The sequence below is a fragment of the Spea bombifrons genome, chromosome 11 (assembly GCF_027358695.1).
Source record: "Spea bombifrons isolate aSpeBom1 chromosome 11, aSpeBom1.2.pri, whole genome shotgun sequence".
NCBI lineage: Eukaryota > Metazoa > Chordata > Amphibia > Anura > Pelobatidae > Spea > Spea bombifrons.
Genome location: NC_071097.1, coordinates 10,170,123 through 10,195,768, shown reverse-complemented (window position 1 = coordinate 10,195,768; position 25,646 = coordinate 10,170,123). Strand labels below are relative to the sequence as shown.

The 25,646-nt window shown below is 41.4% G+C and overlaps 1 protein-coding gene across 5 annotated transcripts in view; it reads right to left on the bottom strand.

Moving 5' to 3' along the window:
- The window catches only part of GBF1 (golgi brefeldin A resistant guanine nucleotide exchange factor 1), a 211,371-nt gene that overhangs the window by 75,690 nt on the left and 110,035 nt on the right, over positions 1–25,646 (bottom strand). For all 5 annotated transcript variants that reach the window (XM_053450924.1, XM_053450927.1, XM_053450926.1 and 2 more), the window contains exons 11-21: positions 19,033–19,201; positions 15,791–16,002; positions 14,312–14,410; positions 13,778–13,972; positions 12,962–13,151; positions 12,581–12,718; positions 10,457–10,545; positions 10,106–10,308; positions 8,297–8,420; positions 8,009–8,134; positions 1,678–1,760 (exon numbers count right to left, since the gene is read on the bottom strand). In XM_053450924.1, coding sequence (XP_053306899.1) covers positions 1,678–1,760; positions 8,009–8,134; positions 8,297–8,420; positions 10,106–10,308; positions 10,457–10,545; positions 12,581–12,718; positions 12,962–13,151; positions 13,778–13,972; positions 14,312–14,410; positions 15,791–16,002; positions 19,033–19,201 — 1,628 coding nt within the window. The remainder of the gene's footprint in view (positions 1–1,677; positions 1,761–8,008; positions 8,135–8,296; positions 8,421–10,105; positions 10,309–10,456; positions 10,546–12,580; positions 12,719–12,961; positions 13,152–13,777; positions 13,973–14,311; positions 14,411–15,790; positions 16,003–19,032; positions 19,202–25,646) is intronic.

Below are 25,646 nucleotides of genomic sequence, written 5' to 3'. Positions count from 1 at the left end.
TTCCTACATAGTCACCTTTCTTTGCGATGCCATTTTCCCTACACCGTACCATCCTTTTAAAAGAAGAGGGTCAACACCAACTTTCCTGCTGACAGTTGCGTCCTGAATTTCTGTACTACAGGAGATGATGGATGCTTCCACACCATTATGGTTCAACTTTTTTCACTATTATAGGCCATATGTTAGGAACAAATGACTAAGTGCTTGCGCTTATGCTCCTCTGTCAGCTGCCTAGGCACACTGTACTGAACTTCTGTCATGAATAAGGGCATAGGCAGATCCAACCCTCACATTCAGCTTTCCTGCAACCTCTTCAACGGTTATTTTTCTGGCTTCACGAATAGGGTTCTTTCCTCATGGTCGTGGTTGTAACTGGACGTCCGGAGCACTCTGCATCCGTCACACCAGTACGCCCATTTTCACACTTTTCAAACCACGCGTGGACGACTCTAAAAAAAAAAAAAGCGAACTTTCGCACCATACCGAGCACACATGCAAAGACAAATTTGTGCTCCTGACACACCTTCTGCCCACAAAAAGCATATGGCAGAACGCTGTTCTTGTTTGGTGCAATTTATAAGTTTCACATCCATCTTCACCCCAGGGTGAAAACTTGTATACTAAACTGCAGGAGCAGCCTGCTTACCAGACAGGACTAGCCATATGACACCCTAAGGCATGACCAATTACTACTACTCCCGCCTTCACGGTTTCCAACGAAAATATAGAAGTGCAGAAACTTTTCGAACATCCCTCGTATTATGTTATACTGATCTCCATGCAATTCATTCATTTTTCCCCAGACACCATTACTGAGGCTGTATAAATGGCTCTCCCCGTGTAAGATAAATCTATAGAATGTAACGGCCAGGAATGGTCAGGATCAGTAACTGAGGATCCACAGTGCAGAACCCAGACACGAACCAGAACAGGCGTCTGGGACACGGATACAGCAGTCCACAAACTAAGCCGAGGTCGAGGATTGGAGAAGTCAGGATAGCCGTGAGACGTAGCCGAGGTCAAGGATTGGTGAAGTCAGGATAGCCGTTAGACGTAGCCGAGGTCAGAACCAGAACAAACAGGATAACTGAGAAGCACGAGCAGAGCCCAGAGAACAAGCAATGAATCTCTTTGACAGGCAGCTAGTGGACACCTAAGGAGCCCTCAAATAGGCCCCAGGCAGATAACCCCGCCCCAAGCCAAGTGCACAAATAGATGGAGAAATGCCACAGGAGTAAATGGTCGGCTATCATTGGAGTGGCCTGCGCAAGGTCCGACGGCATCTGCGGGAGGTTGCCGTAGCCACAGGTAAGGTGGTTACATAGAAGGCAGGAGCCAGACAAGATTTTTGAGTTGCTAGACTGCATTTTTACTACAACAGTAAAATAAATGAAATCACTGCTTTATGACATGGTACATTTATAGCACCTTTCAAAATGCAAATGCAATCTTTAATCCCATAAACCATCAAACAAGCTTGCTGGTGTTTTACCTACACAAACACTATGATGATGATTACGGTGATCTTTAAGAAAATCCATACATTTGTTCAGATTTAGGATTCCGACATCTCAGCTGTCTATTACATGACAGGAAGGAGTTCTTTCATCAATACACATTAAAAAAGACTCCTGTTTAGTTAGCAAACAAAGGTTAACAGCAATTTGGACTACTCACTTTATTGCATGATACATATCTTCCAGCATGTCTTGATCAAAGTCTTTCCCACCATTCACACCTTTCAAGTTTTTTCTGAATTCCTGAGGAGGTGGAAAAACAATTTCAGACATTTCTGACATATATACATTTCTGCATATACTGTTAAGCATCAACATATTTGCTATATGTAAAATTGTTTCTACAAAGATAGAATAAACTACACTCACTGGCCACTTTATTAGGTACACTTTGCTAGTACCGGGTTGGACCCTCTTTTGCCTTCTAAAATGCCTTCAATTCTTTGTGGCATACTTTCTACAAGGTGCTGGAAACATTTCTCAGAGCTCTTGGTCCATATGGGCATAACGGCATCAAGCAGTTGCTGCAGATTTGTCGGCTGCACATCCATGATGCAAATCTCCCGCTCCACCACATCCCAAGGGTGCTCAATTGGATCGAGGTCTCGTGACTGTGGAGGCCATTGGAGTACAGTGAACTCATCGCCATGTTCAAGAAACCAGTTTGAGATAATGCAAGCTTTGTGACATGGTGCATTATCCTGCTGGAAGTAGCCATCAGAAGATGGGTACACTGCAGTCAAACGGATGGACATGGTTAGCAACAATACTCAGGTAGGGCTGTCGTGTTGAAATGATGCTCAATTGGTACTAAGGGGCCCAAAGTGTGCCAAGAATATGCCCCCTACACCATTACGCCAAAGTTGCGACTTCTGAATGCCATCTGAATGTCGCAGCTGGAATCGAGGCTCATCAGACCAGACAACGTTCTTCCAGTCCTCCATTGTCCAATTTTGGTGAGGCTTTTGCGAATTGTAGCCTCAGTTTCCTGTACTTAGCTGACAGGAGTGGCACCCAGTATGGGCATCTGCTGCTGTAGCACATCTGTTGTGATTTCAGAGATGGTATTCTGCATACCTTGGTTGTAACGAATGGTTACATAGTTACATAGGCTGAAAAAAGACATGCGTCCATCAAGTTCAGCCTTTCCTATATCTGTTAATTTGTTGCTGTTGATCCAAAAGAAGGCAAAAAACCCCGGCTTCGCTCTTTCCAATTTTGCACTAACCAGGGAAAAAAATTCCTTCTTGACCCCAAAATGGCAGTCAGATTTCTCCTTGGATCAATAAGCTGTTTCCCCATAATTAAAGATTATATCCCCGAACATTATGTTTTTCCAGGTATCCATCCAGTTGCAGTTTAAACGTATGTACAGACTCTGATAAAACTACCTCTGCAGGCAGAGAATTCCACATCCTTATTGTCCTTACTGTAAAAAACCCTTTCCTCTGCTTTAGTCTAAATCTCCTTTCTTCCAGTCTAAATGCATGACCACGTGTCCTATGCATAGTCCTGTTTATGAACAGATTTCCACACAATGGTTGGTATTGGCCCCGAATATATTTATATAACGTTATCATATCCCCTCTGAGGCGACGTTTTTCTAAACTAAACAGATTTAAATTAGTTAACCTTTCTTCATAACTATATTGCTCCATTCCTTTTATTAATTTTGTAGCCCGCCTCTGCACCCTTTCTAGTGCTATGATATCCTTCTTTAGAAAAGGTGCCCAAAATTGCACAGCATACTCAAGGTGCGGCCTTACCATTGATTTATACAGAGGCAAAATGATATCTTTATTCCGCGACTTGATGCCCCTTTTTATACACGACAATACCTTACTGGCCTTAGCAACCGCAGACTGACATTGCACATTGTTGCCTAGTTTGTTGTCTATAACAATTCCCAAATCCTTCTCATTTGTCATTACCCCTAATTCACTACCGTTTAGGGTGTAGGTTGCTTGTGCATTCGCTACCCCGAAGTGCATAACTTTACATTTATCTACATTGAATTTCATCTGCCATTTGAGTGCCCAGTCCCCCAGTCTATCTAGATCCCTCTGCAGCACTGTAATATCCTGCTCGCCCTGTATAACTTTACCTAGTTTTGTGTCATCTGCAAACACAGAAACATGACTTTCAATGCCTACTGCCAGGTCATTTCTAAATATGTTGAATAAAATTGGTCCCAGAACAGAACCCTGAGGGACACCACTTACCACTTTTGACCAGCTTGAAAATTTACCATTTATAACAACTTTCTGTTCTCTACCTCTAAGCCAATGTTCTACCCAAGAACAAGAATTTGCATCTAGGCCAATTTCTTTCAGTTTGAATACTAACCAATTGTGTGGAACCATGTCAAACGCCTTGGCAAAATCCAAGTAGATTACATCCACTGCAACACCCTGATCGACACTTCTACTTACTTCTTCGTAGAATGCAATTAAATTAGTTTGACAGGACCTATGTTTCATAAAACCATGCTGATTTATGCTAATAATACTATTCTTTGAGTTTCTGCCGCCTTCTGCCGCCTTTTGAGTTTCTGCCGCCTTTCTGTCATCTCGAACCTGTCTGCCCATTTTCGTCCGACATCAACAAGGCATTTTTGTCCACACAACTGCCTCTCACTGGATATTTTCTCTTTTTTGGACCACTCTCTGTAAACCTTAGAGATGGTTGTGCGTGAAAATCCCAGTAGATCAGCAGTTTCTGAAATACTAAGACCAGCTAAGAAATACTAAGTCACTTAAAATCCCCTTTCTTCCCCATTCTGATTCTCAGTTTGAACCTCAGCAAGTTGTCTTGACCATGTCCACATGCCTAAATGCATTGAGTTGCTGCAATGTGACTGGCTGATTATCTATTTGTGTTAACAAATTCAATACTACTAATAAAGTAGCCAGTGAGTGTATATGTTTATAGTAAACATAAGATATGTTTGATCTGTTTTGGAAGTATCTAATACAGGTTTCAGAACAGCCAAGTGAAGAAACACTTCTAATCAACATCTAAAAGTATATATATATATATATATATATATATATATATATATATATATATATATATATATATATATATATATACACATATATATACTCGCCAGTTCCTGTCTTCTCTTCAGACGAATATTCGTGGACATTCCTTGTGTTCGTTTTTTCTTCGTTTTTTCCGGTTTTGTATATGGGGTTAATACGGGGTTAACGCGGTAAGGACTATGCAGCAGCTCTGGCGCCAGGAGTTTAAATGTCCGTATGAGCAAGTCTATTGGTCGCCAGCAGGGGGCTCGTCTCCCATCAACCAATGTTCTTCTTTCTCATTTACTGAACCCACACAAGTTATATATTGTTTTTTTTCAGGGCAAGAAAAAAATTATTTACCATTAAAAAAAGTATAAAATATGGTGAATTGAGAAAAAAATGACCTTTTCTGACTTTTACTTGAAAAATATTTTACTCATCAATAAAAGCTAATGAAAAAACCTGTTAAATAGATTTGTCCTGAGTTTAGAAATACCCAATGTTTTTGTTTTTTTGCTTTTTTCTGCACGTTATGGGGCAATAAGTACAAGTAGCATTTTGCTATTTCAAAACCATTTTTCCCAAATCTGGTAATTCTTCTGCCATGTGCTATTTCGGGTATCTTTGAAGCTGGCCAATATAATTTACCCCATCAAACCATACATTTTTGAAGACTAGACACCCCAGGGTATTTCAGATGTTAGTATTTTAACTCTTTCCATGCACTAATTCTACCGCCAGTCTTTGTCAAACTTTGTGGTAGTCATTGTTTTGCGTTTTTCCCACACACACATTTTACTTCATGAATTTGTAGCTCCTGGTATATGCCACTGTCACACCCCTATATGTGTTCAGTAACATCTCCTGAGTACAATGATACCACCCATGCATGGGTTTGTCTTGATGTTTTGAGGCAAAAGGGCCACATTTGGGGCTTGTGCATTTTTTAATCTTGAACTTTGACATTTGGTAATCCTGTGCCCATGCCCTAATTGGTACATCTTTGAGCCCGACCAATTCAGTGTGGCCAATAAAACCATATATTTTTTAAACCAGACATGACAGGGTATTTCAAATGCTGGTATTTTTCCATGCACTTATTCTACCACCAGCCTTTGTCAAAGTTAGAAGTATAATTTTTTGTGTGTATGTTTCCCCATACACATTGTACTTTAGGTATGAATTTACAGGTCCTGGTCACTGTCACACAACACCCCAATACGTATTCAGCAACATCTCCTGAGTACAGCAATACCACCCTTGCATGGGTTTGTCAGGTTGTTTGGGGGCTGAACACATTTGGGACGTGTGCATTTTTCAAATTGAAAATTAGACATGTGGTCATCCTTACCCCGGTGTTAGTTGGGACATTGTTGGATCCGGCCAATTCAATTAACCCCATCAAATCATATGCCCATGGGCATTTAACACGCCAGTATTTTAGCTCTTTCCACGCGAGAAATGTTAAGATAAAAGCGCTCATTTTAGGACTTGCTCCTAAAAATATTTTTATATATATGTATTTATTTATTTTTTTGGCCTTTTTTCTGGAAGGTTCTCATGATGGTGACACAGATGGTGACACAGAAACTGTTGTTGGGCATTTGCTTTTTGTGGCATTGTTGCAGTAAAGGCTTCTTTCTGGTAATTCTACCACACAGCTCATTTTTGTTCATGTATTGTCGTGCTCCTTAAAAAAACCCACACCTTTTTCCAGAGCAGCCTGTGTTTTTTTCTTTGTATCCCAAACAATTCTTCTGACAGTTGTAGCTCAAATCTTTCTTGGTCTACCTGACCTTTAATCATTTTCCATCTTTTTAACCACTTACCGACAAAGCCTGTACATATACGGGCTTGCGATGCAATGTGATGTGATAATGACAAAGCCCGTACATGTATGGCGTCAACAATAGAAAAATGAATTCGTTCACAGACCCTCTTGAGAACTCTCAAGCAGGTACTGCATTCAACCATGCAAGGTCAATGTAGCCCAGCTCACTAATCAATGTGATTAGTAAAAAAAAAAAAAAAAAAAAAAAGTTTAAAAAAAATTTAAAAATATGGTAACATGTAAAAATTTCCCACTGCCCCCCCAAAATAAGTTTTTTATGAGCAAGTCCTACAATTCACGCTAGCCCTTCACAAAAATGATGGTAGAACTAGTGCATGGAAATGGTTAAAATACCAGCATTTGAAATACCTTGGGGTGTCTAGTTTTTAAAAATATATGGTTTGATGGGGTAAATTGCATTGGCCGGCTTTAAAGATACCTGAAATAGCACATGGGGCAGAATGACCAGCTTTGGGGAACAAATGGTTTTGAAATAGCAAAACGCTACTGGTACTTATTGCCCCATAACGTGCAGAAAAAAGCAAAAACAAAACAAACAAAACAAACAAAAAAACATTGGGTATTTCTAAACTCAGGACAAATAGTAGAATCTATTAAGCAGGTTTTTTCATTACTTTTTGCAGATGAGTAAAAGTTTTTTTTTTAAAAAAGTGAGAACAAAAAATCACGATATTTTATCATTTTTTATAGTAAATTAGATATGATAAAAATAATGGTATCTAAAGAAAGCCCTGTTTTTCCTGAAAAAAAAAAACAACAATATATAATATGTGTGGGAGCACGAAATAAGAAAGAAGAAAATCACAGCTAAACAGCAACAATGAAAAACGTTAAAAGAGCCATTGTCCCAAAATGTACTACGAGTAAGAAACAGTCTTGTCATTAAGGGGATAAAGTTCTATTACCTTGTTATGCAGGTCTTTTGACAGTTCTTTTCTGTTCCCCATGGCTCAGTATCTAGTCTTGCCATTGCATCCACATGAGCGCTATCAAATTCATTGTCAATTTATACAAAGGCACTCATTGCAATTTAAAAAGCCACAGGTGTGGGGAATGAACTGCCATTTTAACCTGGGTGTGTCAACTTGTTTATCTGTAACAAGGCCAGACATTCAAGGGTATGTAAACTAGTAATGGGGTATGATCACTAGCCTTAAATAAAAAAAACATTTTTTTGCATGACCGGTCATATTTTCCAAATCAATGCCAACATTTCGCAATTTCTGCCAAGGTATGAAAACTTTTAAGCACAGCTGTACCATTCATCTGTGGAATATTTCATTTTTCTGTAGTTACTACTCACAGTGAGAATACCTTAGTTAAAGCATCCTAAACATATAATTTTACTAGCCTCTATACCCCCTATTTTTTTCTTAAAGGTATGATAATGGTCCATTGGACCATTTCTGGTGTAGATGGAATGGAATGTTCACGCTTAAGAAAGCATCCCATTGGGTTGCCATAGCAATACAAAAAATGTTATACCAGAACTGCACTTTAAAAAATATCACACATTGTTTCATGTAATATGAAGTAGTAGGTCTGTAATTCACGTAGCAGAGGATGCAAGACTATGCACATGAAGTTAGAAATATAAGCTGGTCAACTCTTACCTCGAGAGTCATCGGCACATTCTGTTTGCGGACATTATGATTGTGTTGGTCAGTGTTCAGCATTATGACAGCATAGGCTAAAGCAAAGCAGGCATCACTATTTGCAAAGGGAGTTCCGTTAGCTTTCTGCAACAGAAAACAAGTAGTAGATAAAAAGTAAATGCCATACAACATACTGTAAAAAGATGTGCAGCTCTGATGTTTCCCTAAGCTAAGGTTGAAAATGTAGCAAAAAAATAAAAAGACGGCACTTTTTTTGCCAGGTTAATTTTCCTTCCCTGTACTTACTCTCCAATGCTCTGTGAACGCCTCAAGTAACCTATGAATCACTGGTGCTTCCCCAGGCAGACGGAAAGCTTCAAGGTAAAGTCTCAGACCTTCATCAATTCTTAAGCCTTGGAAACCAAATGTTCTGAATATTTGTGAGAGAATGAACAATTGAATACAGGTACACAGACATTTCACCTCATAATAAAAAAAACATTTGATATTAGACACACTACTATAACTTAGAAGCAACTTTAACATATTTTCTAAATTGTCACTTTTTTGGTTGCTGTTTCCTTATCTATGCACAAGCTTTATTAAGCTCCCAACGCACTTTACTAGGTGCTGAGTTTGGGACTGAACCCAAGCAATGCCTTGTAGTGGAAATAGCACTCCAGGGGTTTTTGGTACCTCAAGTCCCGGAGCAATTTTGCCATTTTTGCTGTATGTCGGTTCAGCAATTATTCTCTTTTCCTGTGAATAGTGTACCCGTGTAAATTATATATTGTGTTTTTCAAGGAGAGATAGAGCTTTCTTTTGATACCATAGTTAGATAATTAGCTGAAAACTTAGGATGAGAAATTTAGTAAAAACTAGCGAAAATTTGAAAAAAAACCCACCTAATTTTATAAATTTTCCAAGTTTATCAATTCAGGTGTCCTGATTTCAGAAATACCTAATTTATGTAGATCCATACTTTCCCAGCACTATAGGGAACATACTATAAGGTGTACATTATTCGTAGAATTTTTATGCTTACGGCTTAACGAGTTTGGTGGTTGCGAACGGGGGCAGGAGGGTTATACTGTTTAAATGTTATGTTAGGACAATGGGATGCAAGAGTTTTTTATTATTTTTATCTTTTTTTATATATATCTATCTATATATATATCTATATATATATATATATATTTTTTTTTTTTTTAAATGGTTAGAGGTTATTGATGCCAGTGATGTCACAATAACATCACTTAGCTCACTTTATTATTTTTTTAATTATTGTATTATTTTAGTGATTGATTAGGGATTTAAAAAAATATTTTTTTTCTTCATTTTGTGTTTCAGCATGGGAGAAGAGTGAGAAACATGGTTTCTCACTCTCCTCCCTGCGATCCCCCTGCACCGATCACACTGTAATCTCTATGCAAGTCCCCATCAGACCTGCATAGAGATCACAGTTTCTGTGCCTCATTGGGGCGATCGGATATCTCTTCAGGGGATATCCTGTCCTCTGATGAGGAAGGGAACACACAATCTGTGTTTAAAATTGTAGCTGTTATATGAGATCAGGCAGAAGGAAGCCAGAGATGTTGGCTTCTGCTGTCAGGGGGGAGTCCAGGCTGTCAAACGACAAAACGACTGTCAAACGATATGTGTCCCTACCGCTGCAAGAAGGGCAGGATGTACTGGCACCTCCATAGGGGATTCTTGGGATGCATTTTTTGGACGTACCGGTACGTTCATAGGGGACTGAAGGGGTTAAGGTTGGGGACAAGGAGAAGCAATTCATATTAAAATATATCTTCCTTTAAGTAAATATCCAACTGGATACACATAAGCATACAAGGATCAACATTCCATTGCAACACATTTTAAGGAAAGGAAGGTCAGTTAACTAATAAAAATGTTCTGGGCAAGGTATTACATTTAACAGAAAACAAAACTTTACCTCCTTCAGACCTATGGCTTTCATTATATATCCCTGACCTCTCATATAGGCTCCTTCTGCTGTTAGAGTGCACAAGTAGCATGTTTTCAATAAAATTAATGCAGGACAGTCAGATAGACTGCCTCCCTCTCCACACAAACTACAGAAGTCAATATACTCACCCTACAAAGCTTTCAAGTAATTCCAAGTTCTTGCGGTCGCTCACAAACTCGCCAATCATCTTCTTGTCCAGTCTTGGGTTTTCCCTAAGCCATTGGGCAACCTCTTTGTTGTCCATGGGAGTTGCCAAAAGATTTTTCTCTTGTAGGAACTGTATCCCATTCTTTGGTTTCAGGTTGAACTGCTCTGTTCCAGTTATCAGCAGCTAAATAGAGCATGCACAATAATCAGCTGATGCTGCTAACCATCTACAATAACTATTGAGCAGTGAAGGTTCATAAAAGTACTAGGATTGAAGTAGTAGTATTTGATGATAGTTTACATTCTACAGATAAAAAAAGAGGCACACCCACCTTTTTCTTGTTCTTTATGTCATTCAATTCTTGCACACTCGGAAGTGTGGATAAGAATCGCTGAGGTTTCCTTACAGGATTCTTTTCAACTAAGCATCACAAAGGAAAATAGAAGTGAAAATAAATGCAAACACTAAATACTGATTCTTAAAAATTTCTCTTGTTTTCTGAAGAAACCTAGACAAAGTTTCTTAATTAAATATGATATTTTATTCTTTCAATATTTGCATGGGAAGGGAAGAGTAATTCATATATTCATATATATATTCATATATATATATATATATATATTCATACATATATACATATATACATATATATATATAATCTCACAAAAGTGAGTACACCTCTCACATTTTTGTAAATATTTTCATGTGACAACAATGAAGAAATGACAATCTGCTACAATGTAAAGTAGTGAGTGTACAGCCTGTATAACAGTGTAAATTTGCTGTCCCCTCAAATAACACACAGCCATATTTCATTTTAACCTCCTAAAACTATATATTTCTTAAATTTAGACAGCTCAGGGAATCTAGTTAGGGGCATATTGGCCTGTCCCAAGCAGCTGATTCCGCACCGACGCCTTCCAAATTTAGTCTAATCAGACTATTTAGTTTAATAAGATTACTTGTAAGTGACAAGTGTAGGTCACTGACATTGATCAGGGAGACCGATCAATAATCAGTAACTTAAAATGTCACTGACAAGTGATCAGTTAATTATGTATTTTTTTATTAATAATTTGTGTTTTTTTCATAATTACCCTAGATGACCCCTCTCTTTGGAGGGCAGCTTCATCCAGGGGCTGCCATAATGATCAGATCAGGGGTGATCTGATCATCATCAGCCCACTTTGATTGGTTCTGCAGCAGTTACTACAAAAATTATTTTTTTATAATTTTTTTTAATTATTTTTTACTTTTAACTCTTTCAATGCTGTTGCTCCATTGAAGCACAGCATTGGCTGATATTTAGTCCCCAGAAGCTTGTAGGAGTGATCAGAGGGCTTGTGGGGGCTCTCTTTTGCTGTTGCTGGTCTGCCTGGTCTTTCCAGGTAGTACATTGTAGCAGAGTGTCATTTCTTCAGCGTTGTCACATGAAAAGATATAAAAATATTTACAAAAATGTGAGGGATGTACTCACTTTTGTAAGATACTGTATGTATATATGTATATATGTATATATATATATATATATATATATATATATACACACACACACACACGCGCACACACACACATTAAGAGGACCTCTTAATTACTGAATCAGGTGATTCAATGAGACCCTTTGCCACAGGTGTATAACATGAAACACCTAGTCATAAAGCCTGCGTTTACAAACATTTATGAAAGAAATGGGTCGCTCCGAAGTGATCAGTGAATTCAAGTGTGGTATTGTGACAGAATTCCACCTTTGCAATAAGCTAGTTTGTGAAATTTCATCCATGCTAGATATTCCACAGGCAACTGTAAATGGTATTATCAGAAAGCACTTGATTGTTTATATTTTTTTTATTGTATTATTTTAGTGATTTCTTTTTATTGTTAAGTTTTTCAGCTTAAACATGGTTTCTTCAAGCGATCCCCCGATTACACTGTGATCTCCATGCAAGTCTCCATAGACTTGCATTGGGGACTACAGTGTCCATCATCAGCGCATAGGAGGAGCAATCAGATGTCCCAGCAAGGTCCAGACAGACCCTGCAGGGGATATCCTGTCCTCCAAAGACCTTCTGGGTGATGTCAGAACTGACGAGATCAGGCATCATCAATCATGATAACTGTTTATAGGCAAATATAAAACAAGGTAATTAAACGGGGGGAATAACTCAACAGATCAAAGTCTTGTACTGGACCAAGACACATAGTTAAAAGTCACAATGATTTTGATTTTAGTGGTGATTATATATTATTAATGTTTATTTAAATATGAACTGGGCCATAAGAAACTAAAAGCTACAAAATAACTGCACGCATAATACCAGGTTACATTAGTGTTTACATGATAGCACTTTTAGCATCACCTTCTCTTATATACGATTTGCTGCATTGACAGTATATTATATACATCACCACCCAGTAAGGCATGATGGAAAACATTTGATTAGAAAACATATGCCACCTCCTTCACCAACATCTTCTGCATCCTCTGCTTCAAGGTTCATTTTGTTTGCCATTATATGACCGCTTGTGGGAGGTCGCACTCCAGGGGACTCTACATGAACATTTGGATCTTTGACTTCAGTGGAGCAGTTGATGCCTTAATGACGGATAAACTAGTCAGTATCAGCAAATGTCAACATACAATAAGCTTTACAAGAATATTTAAACCAATAAAAATTGGTACAGCTTGGGTATCATTTTTTAGCACATAACAAGGAACATAAGCAATATTTATAAAGTCACTTTCGATGCACATTCCTAAGTAAACTATCATCATAAAAGCCTAAACTTAACAGCCACTACAAATATTATAGTATGGCAGAGCAGGCATTTGGCTTACTATTTCCAGATTCTTTAGTTTCTTCTGAGATGTCCACAGTGCTTTTCCCAATCTCCTTCATATCCTGTTGGGCAGTGTTGCTGAGGATTTTAGCCTGGCAGTGCCCCTCTATGCTATCAATGACAGTAAGTAAAGCTTCTAGGGATAGCAAATGGGTTGTATACAGCTGTCCTGACACAGGAAAGGCATTCTGGTGAAAGGGAATAAGAAAAAACACATTTGGACGATGGTCAGACAGCACCTTAATTGCACGAGCAGGGTTAAAATGTAGCAAAGAATGGCTTGAGAAAAACCTTATGGGTTGAAACGTCGCCACTCGTGTGAAAATAAAACTGCACTTTGACCCTAAAATGTGGCCCATAACTTTTAGCCTTTTTAGACTGCACAGATACATTAACATTGTTTAAAATAATATCCTTTCCTTCCATACATTTGGTCATATAGTGTGTGTGTATATATATATATATATATATATATATACACACACACACATAACCATACAAAAAAATTACAAAGTCATGATTCCCTTCAGAATTAAGAGGTGAAACAATCTGTGCATTCAACTGTAATTATAGGCCAAATGAAACACGTTAACTACAAGAAAAGAAAAAAATGCAGATGAAAGTCGGACTATAAAATGTGGCCAATAGTTAAAGTCTGGTATATTCCTTTTAGCCTTTTTTAGACTGCCCAGATACATACCATAATAATAATAATACTAATATTGTTTTCAATAATACCCTTCCCTTCCATTTATAGTCCCTTTGTTAATAATAGTCTCCTTAGAGTAATAATTTATGAATTATGTTTATAAACCTTGGACAGCAGCTTTGTGAGATCCTCAAAGAGGTTGGAGCAATAGAAATCACAGTCAAAATTAATATAGAGCTCTGTTACAAAGCTGGGAATTCGCCACAATTGTACAATTGCATCCAGTGCAATTTCTTTCATCTCGTATGGCATTTTGGGGTTTTCTATAGTAATTATATCCATTAGCTTCTTTATGTACACCTGTAAGATAGAGAAACAAATGAATACACTTGTACTGGATCAAGAACACAAATCAATAATTATCAGAAATTCTGTAAAGTCCACAAAAATTACTGACAGAAGGCTACACTTTGTTTCAGTGCAATTTATGGAACATAATCAAATGCTACTATAACTTATTTTTATGCTGAGGCCTATATGAAATATATAAAAGATAATATTTTGCAACCAAACCAGGTAGCTGGTAGCAATCATGTAGTACTATGAATTTATGACAGCTGTTACTACTGATTACTCAAGTTAACACATGATTTATATACATAGTTAAAAACATCGAACAGCAATTAAATAAAGGCTTACTTCCAGCTGAAACTTTAAATGTTCCCTCATACTCTCGAAAAGAAGAAAACATGCTCGTAAGGAGGCCACATACAAATTTAGTCGTTCCACGCTCAGTAACTGGAGATAACATACAAAAGTATAGTATAGTTAAGACGCTGAAGAAAAAGTTTTAATGAAAATGCTACATACACATTGTTTTTAATATTTGCCCTGCAACTATTTTACGTACAGTCCTAATGTGACACCTGTGTGTGCGAATCATATTATGGCAACCATCAGACAATTCCTACAATGTATATTACCGTATTTGCTTGATTATAAGACCCCTCGTCTTATAATAGGGGTCATCTTATAATCAGACCTCAAATAGGTCTGACTATGAGACTAAGATCCAGGTCCCCCGCAGCGCTGCAGGGGACCTGGATCCTCCCACCCCCTCCAACTTACCGGTGCTTCTGACTCCCGGTGTGAAGCCGGGGCAGCGTGTAGACATCTACGAGATTCGCGTAGAGAACTTCTGCTGCAGCCGGAAGGAGGTGCAGTTAGCAGCGGGGGTTGTCTGCATCCATCGCGCAGACCTTCCTCCGACTGTCAGAGATCAGAGTTCAGCGCACCGGTGCGGGGAACTCTGATCCCTGACAGCCGGAGGGTGTATGCGCGATGGACCCAGACAACCCCCACTGCTAACCGCACCTCCTTCCGGCTGCAGCGGAAGTTGCCTACGCGTATCGCGTAGACGTCTACCTGCTGCCCGGACAATGTCTTAAATGGGGGGCATAAGGCATTTCTGTAGGCAGAGGGCTCTATGAAATGCCTTTTAACCCCCTTAATGCCACTCTGTTGCCAGAAATGCCTTTTAACCCTCTATACGCCACTCTGCCTCCTGAAATGCCTTATACCTCCCTATATGCCACTCTGCCCCATAATATGCCTTTTAACCCCCTAAATGCCAGAGTGGCATATAGGGGTATAAGGCATTTCTGGAGACAGAGTGGCACATAGGGGGTCAAAAGGCATATCATGGGGGACAGTGGCATATAGGGGGTATAAGGCATTTCCGGGGCAGAGTGGCAAGCCTGGGGGAGGATATGCATAACTGGGGGGGCAGGTTGGAAAATAAAAGGAAATAAAAACAAAATATTTTTCATGGCTTTAATTAAAAAAAAATAGTTTACATGAATTAACATTTACTGGTAAAACTTTTTTCTTATAGGGTCGTCTTATATTCGGGCTTTTTCTCCTAAATTAATATTCAGATTTTGGGGGGTCGTCTTATAATCGAGCAAATACGGTATATAAATATATTACGAGTGGAATTTACATCAAAACATGGATTCTAGTGCCATCACGTCTCATTGTTAATTTCTGGTAAGCTCACCTGGAGCCTTATTTTTCTCTATAAAATACATATCTAAGGGTAAATAGGCTGTTGCAACCCCAAAATGTATTATGTAATCATGTTACTATGAAACCTAGCAGTAAGAAACTCAGATTCACCTGGAATAAGTGCCGACAAAGCTCATCTTTCACAAGTCCCAGAAGTGAGACATAATTTGAAATGGGTGCAGACTCCAGAGCTACTGTGATAAGCTGCAGCCCCATGTGTATCATCACATCAGAATTATGTCGGTCATGGGGGTTGGTTAAAGAAATTAGAAAACGGAACAGCTCACGAATGCAAGGTAATCCATACGGAACCAAGATTGTTCCTACGGTAGACGGAAGAAAGTATCAAAAAGAGTTCTCAGATTAGCTGACATGTTAGGAATGATAACCACTATGTAACAATATACCGGTAGTGGATTGAAGCATCAACAAATCATACCCACAATACACTATTCAACATTTAACATCTAAGTGCGTGCACACCAGGGCCGGACTGGCCCACCGGGATACCGGGAAATTTCCCGGTGGGCCGGCAGGTCCGTGGGCTGGGACCAGGGGCGGGCTGGGCAGGGGGGCAATTGCCCCCCAGGCTGCCCGAAATCTAATCTGAGCGGCCGCTAATGCGGCCGGCCGGCGCTACTATAATACTATTTTCTTAATTTAATATGGCAAGCTGGTCCGGCTTGCCATATTAAATTTTAAAAATGTATTACAGCATCGCCGGCCGGCCGCATCGGCACCCAGCAGCCGTGTGCGATGGCCGCCGAGTGATGGGAGCAGCGTGAGGGGTGAAAGCTCCGCCCCCTCGCACTGACCTTTCACCCCTCACGCTGCTCCCATCACTATGCAGCCATCAGACTGCTGGGAATGTAATCTAAACGGCCAATGCGTGCTGATGCCGCCGGCCGGCTCTGCTTTAATACTTTTTTTTTTTACTTTATATGGCGAGCCGATCCAGCTTACCATATAAATAAAAAAAAAAAGTGTTAAAGTAGCTCCGGCCGGCGGCATCAGCACGGCCGTTCAGATTACATTCCCAGCAGTCTGATGGCTGCATAGTGATGGGAGCAGCGTGAGGTGGAAGCTCCGCCCCCTCGCACCCCAGCAGCACCGGATGTCAGGTCAGTGACATCCTGTCAGGAGAGAGAAGAGAACAGTGTGCGGCTATCAGAAGACGGAAGTCAAGAGAAGTAGAAGGTGAGTAAAGTAATGTATTTTTTTGTACAAAACGTATAATATTTTTTTGAATGTGTTAAAAACAAAAAAAATCAGCATGTGTGTGTATGTAAGTGTATCCCCCTATATGCCACTCTGCCTCCAGAAATGCCTTTTACCCCCCTATATGCCACTCTGTCCCATGACATGCCTTTTAACCCCTGTATGCCAGAGTGGCATATATGGGTATAAGGCATTTCTGGATGCAGAGTGACATATAGGGGATTAAAAGGCATATGATGGGACAGAGTGGCATATAGGGGAACATAAGGCTTTTTAGGAGGCAGAGTGCCCCATGATATGCCTTTTAACCCCCTTTATGCCACTCTGCCTCCAGAAATGCCTTATACCCATATATGCCACTCTGTCCCATGATATGCCTTCTAACCCCCTATATGCCACTCTGCCATATAGGGGGTTAAAAGGCATATCATGGGACAGAGTGGCATATAGGGGTATAAGGCATTCCTGGATGCAGAGTGACATATAGGAGGTCAAAAGGCATATCTGGAGGTATAGTGGCAAAAAGGGGGTTAAAGGCATATCACGGGGCAGAGGGGCATATATGAGGGTTGAGGCATATCAGGGAGGCAGAGTGGCATATGGGGGTTAAAAGGCATATCATGGGACAGAGTGGCATATAGGGGGGCATAAGGCTTTTCTGGAGGCAGAGTGCCCCATGATATGCTTTTTAACCCCCTTTATGCCACTCTGCCTCCGGAAATGCCTTATACCCCCCTATATGCCACTCTGTCCCATGATATGTCTTTTAACCCCCCATATGGCAGAGTGGCATATAGGAGGTTAGAAGGCATATCAGGGGACAGAGTGGCATATAGGGGTATAAGGCATTTCTGGATGCAGAGTGACATAGAGGAGGTCAAAAGGCATATCTGGAGGTATAGTGGCAAAAGGGGGGTTAAAAGGCATATCACGGGGCAGAGGGGCATATAGGAGGATTGAGGCATATCAGGGAGGCAGAGTGGCATATAGGGGATTAAAAGGCATATCATGGGGCAGAGTGGCATATAGGAGGGTATAAAGCATATCGGGGAGGCAGAGTGGCATATAGGAGGGCATAAGGCTTTTCTGGAGGCAGAGTGCCCCATGATATGCCTTTTAACCCCCTTTATGCCACTCTGCCTCCAGGAATGCCTTATACCCCCTATATGCCGCTCTGTCCCATGATATGCCTTTTGACCCCTATATGGCAGAGTGGCATACAGGGGGTTACAAGGCATATCATGGGACAGAGTGGCATATAGGGGGTATAAGGCATTTCTGGAGGCAGAGTGGCATATAGGGTGTTAGAAGGCATATCAGGGGGGCAGAGTGGCAAGCCTGGGGGCAGATGTGCATAACTCGGGGGTAGGTTGGCAAATAAAAGGAAAAAAAAACAAAACATTTCTCAATCATAGCTTATATTAAATATGAAAAAAAATAGTCTACATGAATTAATAAAGAAACAAAAGTTTCTTACCAGAATATCGTGAAGAATAATGTGATCAGTGTTTTGTTCCACTGAACTTTTTCATCTAAAATGTTCGCAGTAGTAAATGTTTTGATCCCATTATGTGTAATGTATTTAATTTATTAGGGCCTTTTAACACTTTTGCTTTCTGGCATTTTAATACAAATAATGAGATAAAAAGAATGGCACATAGTGTGACTCGGGTGTGTATAAGGGGTGCGTGTGGGTATAAGAGCTTCACCGTGAGATAAACTATATGGGGCTGGTCTCCAAATTTTTCCAGGGCTGCTTTTCAGTCCCAGTCCGGCCCTGGTGCACACAATGCCCTGGATGAAACACGGGTAAAAGCACTTACTGAGCTGTGAATCTAATAGCAGTTTGATGAGGATACAGTAAACATTTTCTACACTTTAAAAGCAGACCTGATCACATTTTTGTTTATGCTTGCCCCCCCAAAATTACCTCATCTGACACAGAGATGGTCACAAGTATACAAAGATGACAACACTAAAATCACATCTTTAGAATGTGGAGTATCTCCTCATTAAAGTATTTACTAAATGCAATATAACACTGGGAGAGAATACCATGCCAAACCCAATATTAAATCTACAGCTGTAGATTGAAGTACCAAAATTACTTGCTTTCTTGATTCCCATTGCCTCACCTTCTTTTTGTGAAGACTGAGTAAACCTCACACCCCGGGGATTTACGTAATCCATATCATGAACTGAGGCAGTGTCAGACTGATCAGCCATTGACATGTTATCTTCAACAACTTCAGGGATTGATTCCACTGAGGCAAATTGAGTCTTCTGTTTCATGACCTCTTCATGCTGGCAAAAGTTAATAAAAACTAAAGTCACCAAATACTGGCCTTGATCACAAACTTATATTTATATACAAGTAAAACTGCAAAACAAATGTGTTTTTTAAAAATGTATTCATACAGAATGTCTCACCATGTATGCACATGGTTTCAAAGAAAAGCCCAATTTGTGCTGAAACAATATATGCGTTTGTGTGGGTACACACAAGATGGAACAGAGAAAGATGGAAAGTTAAATAATTAAAATTGCTCCTGTCCTTAAGGGGTTATAGGTGCTGTTTCACAAAACATGAAATGAACTTGCAGTATAATAAACAAATACAGTATCTCACAAAAGTGAGTACATCCCTCACATTTTTGTAAATATTTTATTATATCTTTTCATGTGGGAATTCCCGGCAAGGGAGATTGTTAAAGCACATCATGCAGAACCGGTGAACGTCTGCGCGATGCGCTTAGACAATCTCCCTTGCCGGGCTCCTCCCGTGGGAAGTGCTGGCAGGGGAGGCTGTCTGAGCGTATCAGAGAGTAGGATACGGGTCCCCTGCACCGCTGCTGGGGATCTGTATCCTAACCCCACTGCCTGTCCGGCACCTGGGACAGCATGTCTCGGGCGCTAGACCCCGAATATAGGCCGCACCCCACTTTAAAGACTTAAAGTGTGGGGGGGGGAGTGTGGCCTATATTCGAGCCAATACGGTATATAAAAAAGATAATACGTTGTTTTTTTTAAAAAAAAAACTTGCATCCCATTGCCCTAGCACAACATCTACCCAGTATAACCCTCCTGCCCCCATTCACAACCCCCAAACCCGTTAAGCCATAAGCATAAAAATTCTACAAACATTATAGTATGTTCCCTGTAAGTGCTGGGAAAGTATGGAAACTCTATATAAATTAGGTATTTCTGAAATCAGGACACCTGAATTGATAAACTTGGAAAATTTATAAAATTAGGTGGGTTTTTTTTCTAATTTTTGCTAGTTTTTACTAAATTTCTGATTCTAAATTAGCTAATCATCCAACTATGGTATCAAAAGAAAGCTCTTTCTCTCCCTGAAAAAACAATAAATACATGGGTACACTATTCACAGAAAAAGAGAATAATCGCTGAACCGGCATTACCCACAGTGAATACAAAAGACCAAATACAGTAAACAAAAAAGCCTTTACTTAGGGAGGGCAACAAAAATTGCTACCAGGAATTAACAAGGAAAAGAAATTCTCAGGTAAGCATTTAATGCTTCCCTTGTTACTCTCGGTAGCATAGGAGATATAAAAAAAGACACTTAGGGAGGCTAAGACACAACGGACTCCAAGACTCTTCTACCGAATCTGGCATCGTCCAGACAGGCGGATTGCAGGCAGTAATGTTTGATAAAGGTATGAGCATTCTTCCATACCTCGGCTTTGCAAATCTGTTCAATAGGCACTCCAGAAGACTCGGCCCAAGATGTCGCGATCGCCCGAGTGGAATGAGCCTTGAGACCAGAGGGAGGTTCTTTACCGGCCGATTCGTAGGCATGAGAAATAGCGGAAATCAGCCATCTAGCTATAGAGGATCTCAAAACTCCAGACCGGAAAGGACAATATCCTGATGATAATTGAAAGGTGACATGACTTTTGGAAGAAAATCTGGAGGAGGACTGAGAACTACTCTATTGTCAAAAAACTGGGGGTAAAGTTTTAAAATAGATAGACTGGATCTCGGCTGTTCTTTTAGCTGATGTTAAAGCCACCAGTAGGACCACCTTCCAGGTGAGAATCTTGATCGGAATATCCTTGAGAGGCTCCAAGGGAGGAGAAGTAAGGCTGGATAGGACAAAATTCAAGTCCCAGGAGGACATCAGCGGCCTCCTGAATGGATGAATTCCAGCGATAGCCTTCATAAAACGGGATATCCAAGGGTGTGTGGCTAACTGTTTGGGCGACAGGGAGTTGAGGGCTGCCACACGGACCTTCAGGGTGGCTGGAGACAGACCTTTATGGAAATCTAGGACGTCGCTGATAGAGACGACAGGACCCTGGAGCTGTCTGGTAGAACACCATAAGGAGAAGGACTTGTGGATCTTATCATACTGGAGATTGGTAACTTGTTTCTGGCTCTTCATAAAGGTTTCAGCTACTTCTTTAGAGAGACCTGCCTGAATCTAAGTCTACCTTTCAGGAGCCTTGATGATACTGAAACAAGGGGGATTTGGGTGGAGGACATGCCCCTGATGGAGCAGGTCTGGTTTGTTCTCCAACCTTAGTGGGCTCTCTATGGACAGACAGATCAACTTTGGGAACCAAATCCTTTTGGGCCAGTCGGGAGCTATTAGAATCACCCACCTGTCCCTCTTGATTTTCAGGAAAACTCTGGCGAAGAGGAAGAGGGGGAAAGATATAACCAAGATCGAAGGCCCAAACCCGAGAAAAGGCATCCAGAGCTAAAGGATGGCCCTGCTGCTGACAGGGAATAAAACAGAGGGAGTTTCTTGTTGGCTGTTGTAGCCATGAGGTCGATCTCTGGAATTCCCCAGATCTTCGTGATCTGTTGAAACGTCTCATAGCTCAGGCGCCACTCTCCTTGAAGAACAGATGTTCTGCTTAGGAAATCTGCAGTGATGTTCTCCTTCCCATGGATGAACATGGCTGAAAGGTGAGAGATGAAATTCGGCCCACTTCCCAATCTTCAGAAGACTTCCCAACTGAAGACTTCTCGTGCCTCCTTGTTTATTCTGGAAAGCCACTACCGTGCGATTGTCTGACAGAATTCTTACTGCTTTTCCTCGCAGCCTGGACTGCCATGAGAGGAGTGCTTTCCAAATTGCCAGAAGTTCCAGCGTATTGATATGAAGATGGCACTCGTGGTTGGACCCAAAACCTTGATGGAATTCTTTGTCCATCGTTGCTCCCCAACCGGATAAACTGGCGTCTGTGGAAACGACTGTCCAAGTGGGCTCGGTTCCGACCAGACCTGAACCCAGCCTTTTTCGCCTGAACCCACCATCTGAGGGAATAACGAATGCTGGGAGGAAGAGAGAACTTCCTTGAGAGTGCCGGAATGGATCGATCCCATGAAACACTGTAGAGGATGAAAATGCAGAAGGGCCCATGCCGTGGCAGGCCTTGTAGACACTATCAGTCCAAGAAGGCGCATGAGAAGTATCAGATTGGAAAGACGTCTGGAAAGAATCAAGCGGGTAAGGCTGATAATGTTCTGAATTTTGTCCACCGGCAGAAAAATCTTTTCACATGTAAAGTCCAGGATAAACCCCAGGAAGGGATTATTCTGGTGGGAAGCAGATGGGACTTTTGAAAATTGACAATCCATCCCAAATCCTGAAGCATGGAAACAGTCCTGTGGATCTGCTGAGAAAGAAGCTCTGGAGAACCTGCTGCCAGAAGCCAGACGTCTAGGTACGGGACTACCTTGATTCCTTCTTTCCTTAGGAAAGCCACGACCTCTGATAGTAGTTTCATAAAAATTCTCGGTGCTGAAGTGAGACCAAAAAGAAGGGCTTAGAACTGGAAGCAACGAGTCCCTAATGTAGACGGGATGGCCACCCAAAGGAACCTCTGAGAATCTTGCCTGATAGGAACATGGGAGGTGTCTTGAAGATCGAGAGTAGACAGGAAATGCCCTTCGGAAAGAAGCTCCATGGTGGATTTGATTCCATCCTGAACTTCCTGTAAGTCACAAAGTCTCCTGATGGTTTGGAAACCACGAAGATGTGGGACTAAACACCTCTTCCTGTTTGGGCAGCAGGCACTGGGATCAGTACTTGTTTCTTGACAAAATCCTGCAACAGGTCCAGAAGCGCCTTTCTCCTGGAAGGATCCGCAGGAGGTGCAGACATCATAAAACGCTCTGGGGGAGTGCTACCAAGCTCTAGACTGTACCCTCTGGAAATGATGCCCAGGGTCCAAGCATCTGAACAAACAAGAGTCCACAGGTGGAAAACATTTTTCAGCCTGCCCCCTACGGCACAGCTTCTGGCGTCATGGTCTCTTTGTGGCTCCATCTTCAAATTTAGATGAGGAGGGTCTGCCTCAACCAAAGACGGGTCGAAATCTGAAACCATAAGGTCTGTCACAAAACTGAGCCTGGGGACCTTTTTCTTGACCTTTGGAAGACTTGAACGGATTCGGATGGAAACGTGGTAGGGGTTTACGTTTAGGCAAGAAGTACTTATCCCCAGTAGCCTTTTCCAATAAAGTTTCCAGTTCCTTCTCAAACAGATCTTTCCCAGAAAAGGGGATCCTGCACCAATGTTGCTTGGAAGCTGAGTCTGCTGACCAGGCTTTGAGCCATAGAGCCCTTCTAGACACAACTGACAAGGCAGAGGCCCTAGCAGCCATGCGTACGGATTCCATAGCTGAGTCACATAAAAAAAATCAGCAGCGCTTTTCACATCTGAGATGCCACAGAGAATATCCTCTTCTCCTGCACTGCCTAGGATATCATCTTCAATTTGTTGAAGTCACAAGCGCATAGCCCTAGCTACTGAGGCTGCTGCAATGCCTGGTTTCAAGATAGCTGCTAAGGCTTCAAAAGATCTCTTAGCTGCCCCTTCTGCCTGTCCATGGTATCTGAAAAATGAGAGGAATCTTCTAAAGGAATAGCATCACTTTTGGGGGCTGAACAGAGTTCAGGGAAAAGGGAAGAGTCTGGAAACCCTTTTAGAGGTGGTTAGCCCTCTTTCCGGAGCCTTCCACTGGTCAGTGATTATGGACTTTAATGTTTCATAAACAGGAAAAAAAACTTAGGTCTCTTAAAAGAGCCATGAAAAAAAACAGTCTGGTTTACCTTTCGCCTGCTCTTCTTCCAGATCTAGAGCGTCACTTACTGCAGTAACCAGCTTGTTCACTTCTTCTACCGGAAAAAAAAATGATTCTTCCGATAGCTCCCCATCCTCCAGGGATTCCGGATCCTCCATATGCCATTCCTTTTCAGAGCCTGAAGAGTAAGGATCCTGACCTGAGGACCGTAACCCAGGCAGAGAGGCCCACAGTTTTAGGCTGAGGTAAATAATCTAAAACCGAGGATTTAATCTGCTGAAAGGTGGACTGGAGTTCAGCCTTCATCCATTCCTTGAATTCTGGGTTTGTCTGATGAGTCAGACAAAGCCTTGCAATTTTTACAGGCAAAATGTTTCGTCTTGGACGTAGCCTTCCTAAGAGCTGTTGATTCTTCAGGGAGGTCTGCCTTATCTAGCGACATCCTAATAATGAAGCATAGGAGACAGTTAAAAACAAATAAAAACAAAACAGACAAATAAAAAACAAAAAACAAAACAGACAAACTCCCATAGACTCATAACCTACTTGGGTTAAGAGGCAGAAAAACACCAGAACAGGATGCCAGGACTCTTCATCAAAATTAAACTGCTAGCTAAGAGCAGTACAAGCCAATAAATAGAAAAACCTTACCACACTGCAGGAAAAAAGGTCCAGAAACCTTCTCTGACCCGAGAGCTGCCCCTTCCTGACCTCAGACACCTCCTGGCAGGCTGAGATGGAACCGGAAGCACGTCACCGCGAGGATCAGCTGAAATTGTCGGCAAACTGAAGCGGCATCCTGCTTCAAGCTAGCCCGCCCAAGGGGTGCTAAAAGTAAGAAGGCTAGAGTCCCACCAGGGACCCTGCGTGAGGGAGCTCTTTCCCTGCTCTGGTAAACACAATCCTCCCGAGGACCGGACCAGAGAGGGTTAAACGGCACGGCGCTTGCCCACAACCCAAAGCAGGACTGCAGCGCCGGACAGGAGAGCTCTCCCACGAGCTTTACAAAAACCAAACGGGGGATGCACCTACCCGGATAGGGCAGGAAAAAACTGTGGGTAAGGGGGAGGTTCAGGGGGTTTAATTCTTTCCTGCCGTATTCAGATAGGCAGATCTATGTCCTATGCTACCGGGAGTAACAAGGGAAATTATTTTTACATTTTACAATTTTTTTTTTTTTTTTTTTTTTTTTTTTTTTTTACTTATCACACTGTGATCATAAAGCTGGGCTCCATTGACTTGCATGGTCGAATGCAGTACCTGTGTTCAACCTGCAAGTGAAGCCAGATTCTCAGGAGGGTCTGGAGAGCAGTGGCGGTTGTGATCACTCTCCGGAATTGTCACGGCGTGTCCTGGGGTGGGAGTTCGGTGTCGCCTCCTAAACTCTTAAAACGGGCGGACGTTGACGCCCCGGGGAGGGACCAGACACAGCCCCTGATGCCGATTGCAGTGTTGCTGAACGCCTCAACGTCGAAGCACTAAAGCAACACCGTTTGGGTGCAGAAAGCGAACGCAGATCGCTTTCTGCACCCGTTTTAAGTCATGATGGTCCAGGCAAGTCAATTGTCGTAATTGCCCGGGCTGCCAATTGTCATTAAGGGGTTAATGTCTAAACCTTGGCAACAAAAGTGAGTACACCCCTTAGTGGAGATGTCCAAATTTGGCCCAATTAGCCATTTCCCCTCCCC